This window comes from Papaver somniferum, chromosome 9, assembly GCF_003573695.1.
Source record: "Papaver somniferum cultivar HN1 chromosome 9, ASM357369v1, whole genome shotgun sequence".
Taxonomy (NCBI): Eukaryota; Viridiplantae; Streptophyta; class Magnoliopsida; order Ranunculales; family Papaveraceae; genus Papaver; species Papaver somniferum.
In genome coordinates this window covers 117,945,569-117,953,475 of record NC_039366.1, presented here as the reverse complement: position 1 = coordinate 117,953,475, position 7,907 = coordinate 117,945,569, and the positions used below count along the sequence as shown (strand labels likewise).

The window sequence follows — 7,907 nt, the reverse complement described above, 5'->3', positions numbered from 1 at the left end:
CTTTCTCAAAATCTACCTTACAAATAAGACCAGTTTCTTGCAATCTCAATTTAGAATCAATAAGCTCAGAAGCAATTAGAATCCCATCTTGAATTTGTCTGCCATGAACAAATGCACCCTGCAAATCAGAAATTATAGAATGAAGAACAATTTTCATTCTCTCTGCAAAAAGCTTAGAGATGATCTTGTACACACTGCCAATTAAACTTATTGTCCTAAAATTGTGAAGGGAGACTGCACCATTATATTTTGGAATCAAAGTAATGTTGGTACAATTTATTCTCCAATCTAGCAAACTAGTCTCTTCAAATTCTTTCACAACCTTCATCAAATCATCTTTAATCACCTCCCAAGCACACTTGTAAAATTCCATAGTGAATCCATCTGGACCAGGGCTTTTATTAGCTCCAAAATGATCCACCACCTTCTTCTGGAAAAGGAATCTCTAAATGAATGCTCTCCAACTCAGAAATATAAGGCACTTCAAGATTGTCAAATCCAGGCCTAACTTTATGACTTTCAGTAAATAAATAAGAATAAAAAGATCTTGATTCCTCAGCAATTTGCTTTTTGTCAAAGTATAAGACCCCATCAATCTTTAGACAGTTTATAGAATTATTCTTGTACTTGAAATTTTCTATCTGATGCAAATAAGCAGAATTTTTTTCTCCCTCCTTAACCCATCTTTCTTTTGCTCTCTGAGCAATCCTTCTTGATACATTCATAGAAAGAGAAGCATGCTGTAATTTAGCTTGTTCTCTTTCAATTACTTCATCATCATACAAAATTTCCACTTACTCCAAATTGTCAATCACATCAATAACAAGCTCTAAATTATCAATTTGGGCCTGTAAATTACCAAAAGTATTTTTTTTCCAATTTTTGATAAAGAACTTTAATCCTTGAAGTTTTTTAGCAAAAATGAAACTAGGTTTCCCATAGAAGGTTAAACTATCCCACCAAACTCTCAGATTATTGATGGAATCTGGATGATTAAGGATAAAATTGTCTAATCTGAAAGGGGACTTAAGTTTATCACCAAAATTGTAGTACAACAAAATGGGTCCATGGTCTGAGATGGGTCTATTTAGTCTGACTTGCAAAGGAGAATTACAATGATTTAAGAATTGAGGGCACAAAAGAAATCTATCTAACCTGATCAATAATGGAGGTTGCTGAGAGTTAGTCCAAGTGAATCTCCCACCAGCCATAGGTAGATCAATTAGAGAGAATTTATTGACAAAAGCTATGGAAGAATTTCTGTTAGCAGCTCCTCCACCCTTCACATTTCTCTCATCTGGATTCAAAATGGCATTAAAAAGCAACCTAATATCCACCAAATAGCCAAGGATCATCAAAAAGCAACCTAATATCTTTAAGCTCCTGCCAGAATTTCCTATAATAACCTGAGTCTGAAGCCCCATATACTGAAGTAAAAATCCAAAAAAAATCATCTATCACATTTCAGAACTTAATAGACACTGAGAAAGCTCCAATTAAATGATCCTCAATAGCCAAAACACCTTCCTTCCACATGACAATAATTCCACCAGCAGCACCTTCAGAAGCAAGATAAATATAGCTACATTTGTTACTTCCCCATAATGATCTAATTAAACTATCATCAACCAATCCAATTTTAGTTTCCTGAACAGTGCAAATTGTTGGATTATTTTTCGCAATAGCAGCTCGAATAACGATAATTTTTTGATCTTGGCCCAAACCCCTTATGTTCCAACTTAAAATTGTGTGATCCATTAAACAACATTTGAATCCCTAGAAGCAATTGGGTTGAAAATATTTTCCATCTCTATGTTCTCCAATATTTGGTCTGAATAAACAACATCAATCATTCCATCATTCTCATTCATTGCATCTGCAGAAAATTCCTCATCAACATCATAATTTCCTAAGCCATCATCATCTTCCGCTAATGGAATTTCCATGTCAGTAGGATTTTTTTCTCCATTTTCACATAACTCAGCACAAATAATTTTTGTATTAGGGTGATGAACATCCATACCCAGATACGTATTAAAGTCCATTTGCTTTTCAATATTCTTCTCCAAAACATTATCTGGAGGAGAGTGAATCAACGGATCAACTGTGCTTGAGTGCTTTTGCAACGACTCTATATCAGAACCAATATAATTACAAGAATTCAAATTTGAATTGAGAGAAGTATCTAACGGTTCAGATGTGTTCAGATCATGGGATGGAGTTCCATCCTTATCTGATGTAGAGCCGATATCCGGGTCTAAACCCGCACCCGAAGATACCACTTCCCCCACCTGGCCCATATTTTGATCTGAAAACACTGTCGGGTCATGGACAGGAGTTCCATCCAATGATGTAGAGCCGAAACCATTATCCATAGGTAACACTCTCCCCATATGGTTCATATTTCGACCCGAACCCGTTTTTTTCTTCCTAACTGTTACCCAAGGAATACATACATCATTTTCGGGCCCAGAATTACCCTTATCTAATTTTGTATTCCTTAACTGATAGTCAGTCACCCTTCTCCAAACTTTGTTCAACTTCTTTAGCGCCTCATTTGACGCCGTAGAATAATTTGAATTTGAATAAGAAGAAACCGATGACTAATATCTTGGCTGGAAATTAGGAGATGCAGATTTTGAAAATTTTGCAGCCGTACTTTTCGCAATCTTGGAAGAAACCATGGCAACAACATGATTCTGATCATGATGAACCTGCACAATTACTGATTTAATCTTAGGAGTAAAATCAAGCATATTCACTTGTGAATCATGAATCCATTAAATACTTAACCATTGTCCTCGAAAGAGGACTGCCGCAGGAATTGAACTTAATTTAGCTTTCACCTTAATCATGCATCTATTAATCTTTGATAAACTTTCAGAGAAACTATGGATTGAAACGAAAGAACCCCACAAAGCACAAATAATTTTGAACGATTTTGAATTCCACAGGTGAAAAGGAAGTCCTCTAATTCCTAACAAACCTCTTCAGAACCAATCCCTGGTTTAATTAAAATCATCCTCAATCTTCCAATGTCTTACAACAATTTTAATGTTACCCAGAAAAAAGGTTTTTTCTTCTTTAAAGTAAGCATAAGACACATCCGAGTTAGCATAGAAAAAACCAAGTTTACCATGAATACTGCGCAAATCTAGTTTTTTACTCCAATTCAATTATTTCTGCAACGCCGATTCAATTTTGTTCCATCCCGAGTGAGCACCATGTACCTCTACTGCCAGAGCTAAATGATAAAAATCCTTACCATCTGTATTTGAAGGAAGAGGTGGAAAGGAATTATCAGTAACAATGAAAGCTTGATCTTCAAGTAAGTTATTTGACGTAGAGTAAGAAGATAGATTTAACGAGTCCCAAAATCTTTTCCAATTAGCTCATTTTCTATCATATGGTATACAAATAAAACTCCCTTGTGCAGAAGATGGTGAGATTTCATCGACTCTTAGAAAATCTCCAAAAGAGTTATTTAGCCAATGTACCTAAATCAACATCTCGTTGAATCTCTTCGACCAGATTTTTCCAACTCCAAACTCTCCTTCATAAGCCATCATTAGAATTGATGAAAACCATGGAATCATAAGTCTTGGAAAAACTATATTATTTGAAAACTTTTTGAACTTCTCAGTACATCTCAATCCTGAGAACGTCCAATAAAAATAAAAAGATTTAGTACTAAAGAATAAAGGATCAATCTGTTTAACCTTCATGGTCAAAACCAGAAAAAAGCGACGAAAAACTCTGCTTATCCAATAAGTCTCGGCCCAGGGGGAAGGATCCTTGATTCATCCTTGGACAACGGAGAAGTTCAGAGAAGCACACTCCTAAACTGGATCAATCACAGAGGATTGAAACGAGAAGGAGGTTGAGTTCTTGGAGAAAATCGCCATCGAAAAATCTCCACAAAGTTCCAATTTAGATTTTTATAATCTTCAACATGACATGTCTATGTTGAAGGAATATAATACCCGGAAAATAGGTATACTATGAGATATGCTCCATAAAATAGTCATCGGTTTTTTACGAAATGACGAGTCCAATTTTGTTCACACTCCTTTAAAGAGTGTGCACATAACTGTAGATGGTGAAATTTGTACTAGGGGCAAAAGTATAATTTCAAGACCAAAGAAAAAATGGTAATTCCGTAACTAAGGGGCGAGTTATCATTGTGAGTTAATAGTCATATACAAAGTTAAGCAAAGACCAAGATGAGAGAGGGTTGGACGTAAAAAGGAGCCATGGAGATAAGTTCGATCCTCATCGCCGAAAGACAAGCTCGGCCCCATAGAAAAAAACTCAACTTTCATAGGAGAAACTCAACCCTTGGTCCTCAAGGCACCCACAGATACGATTTCTAGTATACGTCCTCGTGAGACACTTTTGGTCGTGATATCATGACTCCCAGAAAAACCATGATTTCAGCATGTTTTCGCGAGAAGCAGCTAGTTGTGATGCCATGATTCCTAGTATACATCCTCGGCGAGATACTGTTGGTCATGTTGGCTCTGTAGACGCGTAAAAATGTCCTTGACAGACTTATGACCCAAAACGGAGACATATGTGTCTCCTATAAGCACGTCCCACCCTATTTGAGATCAAGTATTGAAACCTAGTACATCATCGTGATATACACTAGTCACGTCTACTATAGTCCCTGACTCGACTTACTGAGGTTTCCAGATAATTTCTAAGACATTCCCACGAGATATGTTGTTGTTCTGCCTCTCGGGACTTTCGATAAAATCCTGACTAGAACATCTTTTATGAGATACACTGGTCATGTTGGACCCATTATATGGACACAATTTTCTCCTCGCACATCTCTACAAAATACGTTGGTCAAAGACAAGTGAGTCAAAGTCTCGCAGAGACGTTACCAGGCATGCAAGCCTTTCTTTTCTCTCAAACATGTACCAGCTGACTTCAGAGAGACTCAATCGAGTGAGCCAAACCTCAGACGGCCTCATGCTAATCCAAGATGAACCATCTTGTCGGAAGAGTCTTATACAAGCATGAGACTTAGCCACAAGCCTCACCTAGGACTCGGGCCTCTTTCTTAGCGTCTCAAACACACTCACGACTAGTAATTTGGCTGAAACTGTGTATGCGTGTCAAAAAACATGGATAATCTCCCTTGATCTCCTCGTGCTCAACAAAGGGACCACTAACAAATATGGTCTCCGCATGACATATTGACTGGCCATGAAAAGGGGGATCCCAATCTCGGCTTCTCTTACACTCTACATACGATTTCTGAAGGATTCATGCTTTTCACGTAGCTTGTCTTAATCACTCTTACAAGTCTAAGAATATCTCTTTATCCTAGCCGGCGTCAACTATAGAGAATATTACTCTATCAATACGTCATCACAAAAGCTGACTCAGCCACATACAAATTTGGGGATATCAATTAGGGTTTTGGTCTGGTGGTCTACGACACGTGTGACAAATATCTGGGTTATTTATCACCGCAGAAGAGAGTAAAGGCGGTGGAATAAAGAGATAAACTCAATTTAGTTTATCTATATCTATTCCTGAAGAGATGGGAAAAGTGTCGCACGACAAGTAATCCCTATCTTCACCGACCATATTCAGCTATAAATAGTCTTTTATTTCTCAAAGCTAAACATAAATTTCTCATGACCTCCCAAAGAAATTCTTCAAACCCTAAAATTCTTTGATCTCTCTCTCTTCATATAATTTTCTCCCTAAGACCGGCCTTAAGCCTCCTTCTATGTGACTGAACCAGCCTTTGAACGACCATTGTGCATGGTCTAAGCAGAGATTGTTCGTACTCAAATTTCCCTATCTCACTTTCAGAAACCCTAGAATCCCACTGTTAGCCTGTCCCGGATTTTAGGTACTACTTTTTGGCGACCATAGTGGGTGGTTGTCCACTTAGTCACTGATATCATTCATGGTCACTATTATGAAGGAAGTCGATTCCGCCAATTCAAACACAAAACATCCCAATGATTCAAATACTGTAGATCCACCATAAATATGCTCAGGAGGGATCCTCGACTGAATTTTTATGTTAGGCGAGTGTTTGACCTTAATTAGTGAATAAGTTAGTGCGTCTTGGATAACCTGGATCTCGCCCTCTATAGAAAAATGTCTCAGTGACCTATTTCTATGAAGATATGCTACCAAACCGTGAAAGCGTTTGGTAAGGATCTAGGCATGCTCCCAGGGACTCAACAAAATCTTACAAAAACTCATGTCAACATCCTGACTTATTTGTAAACCCATTTAGAATTCACACTAGGGATATATCCAATAAATATTGATGGAGTACATGTTCCCTAGAGAAGAAGTACTAAAACTGTTGAAAATATCACGAATGAAATCCAGTATGCAATCGACCTCACCGGAGAAGATGATACTTGTTACGAACACGACAAAGAAAAGGTGTAACCGTCCAAACTTCCTCATCACTCTCAAGGACCAGATGACGCTCTAAACTTGAATATTCTGACGAATATTTGCACCGAAGTTAGTTTAGGTCAAGGGACCTTCAACCCAAACACGGGGGATTCTGGAAGTTTACTACACTTTACTCAGAACTCCTTATATTTGTATCCCATTAACCTAGTTCTTTTTGTGTTGGATTTGTATTTTAATCATTTACAGGATAAAGTTAGCAAACACTTGAAATTCGTGGCCTAATCAAATACATGGTAGATCCACATATCGTCACAGACTACCATATCCGTCCAAGATACAGCTTGTCGTTCTTGCTGCTCTAGAGGGTCATGACCAGAAAGCGACAAAATATATGATGAGGCTAGATCCTGAGATAAATCTAAACCAAATCTCATCCTTATCAGAACACGCAAAGCTGCTAATTTATATGCTACCTCAACGCCTATTATGTCCAAAGGAAGGAAAAATAGCCCTAGCAATTGTACGACCAAAGTTCTATTAGCCTCCAGCTCAGCTGCACCAACGGCTATCCAGTTTCATTTGCATATGGTGATCTCAGTTTACCCAGGACGGATAAGGAGAATATCTTTGCAGCCGAACCTACATAGGGAAATAAATCTTTAGTGATACTTGTGAGGTCAATTACCCAGATAAATACTCCACTACTCGACGTATTGCCACAAGAAGCTATTGTCACTGAAGTAAATAGGGGGAGGATCCAATACCATAACTATTCATCACTTAGGCCATAATCTACTCATCCAAACGCTCATAACAGTTCCCGCATTCAAAGCCTTTTCTCTCGAAAAAACGGCTCGACAAGCTGTCCATGTGTCAGAGTCAGACGTGATGACCGAAGGAAAAGATATAATTGTCACTTATTTCTTGAGATCAATCCTATAAGGATTCAATTACTCTCAACTTAAATTAACCATCTCCCAAAATAAGGATAGTTCTCTATAGAGAATTTACAACGGAAGTTCACATGATTCACTATCAAGACACCTAGTAGAGACAGCACAACGACTAAGTCTCACCCCTGAAGACTCAATCATGAGAAATACACAGGTCTTACCCCGACGATCAAACATCTCCGGTAAATGAGAATCCCTATTATATAACAAACTGGGGACTGACGAAGAACCATGCATCATACACTCAAATATCCAACTCCTAGGAGACAAACTTTTACACCATCAACAAAGAGACTCCGGGGCACGAAAACCTTTGTAAAATTAAGAACATCTTAAGTTAGATATTTCTCACTAAAGTTACATGAGTAAGAATCAGATCTCCCGACGAAGCCTCAAGCATAATTCTACGTAGCTTTCTCTTATGACGACACACTTCAAACCTTCAACCCTTGCACACGACCAAATGAAGACTTGCAAGATGCTACCCCATGGGGAATGGAACTCAATTCCATGATAGAGATGTCGTAATACTTCTACAAGTCAAAGGTAAGA

At 38.0% G+C, this 7,907-nt stretch overlaps 1 protein-coding gene across 1 annotated transcript; it reads right to left on the bottom strand.

The window, feature by feature from the left end:
* Positions 1–401: 401 nt before the first annotated feature.
* On the bottom strand, positions 402–1,424 carry LOC113312478. The gene is made up of 3 exons (XM_026561229.1): positions 1,156–1,424; positions 799–1,014; positions 402–708 (listed from the first exon to the last, which is right to left on the bottom strand). The coding sequence occupies exons 1-3, from the start codon at positions 1,422–1,424 to the stop codon at positions 402–404; spliced, it is 792 nt and encodes a 263-aa protein (XP_026417014.1).
* Positions 1,425–7,907: the final 6,483 nt, after the last annotated feature.

What these genes read in the sequence shown, in the direction of transcription:
- LOC113312478 (XM_026561229.1), bottom strand. Translation starts at nt 1,424, where the DNA reads ATGGGGCTTCAGACTCAGGTTATTATAGGAAATTCTGGCAGGAGCTTA. An exon ending in CAACCTCCATTATTGATCAG is followed by an intron (nt 1,015 to 1,155) that starts GTTAGATAGATT and finishes GTCCCCTTTCAG; the next exon opens with ATTAGACAATTTTATCCTTA. An exon ending in GATGTGATTGACAATTTGGA is followed by an intron (nt 709 to 798) that starts GTAAGTGGAAAT and finishes TGTATCAAGAAG; the next exon opens with GATTGCTCAGAGAGCAAAAG.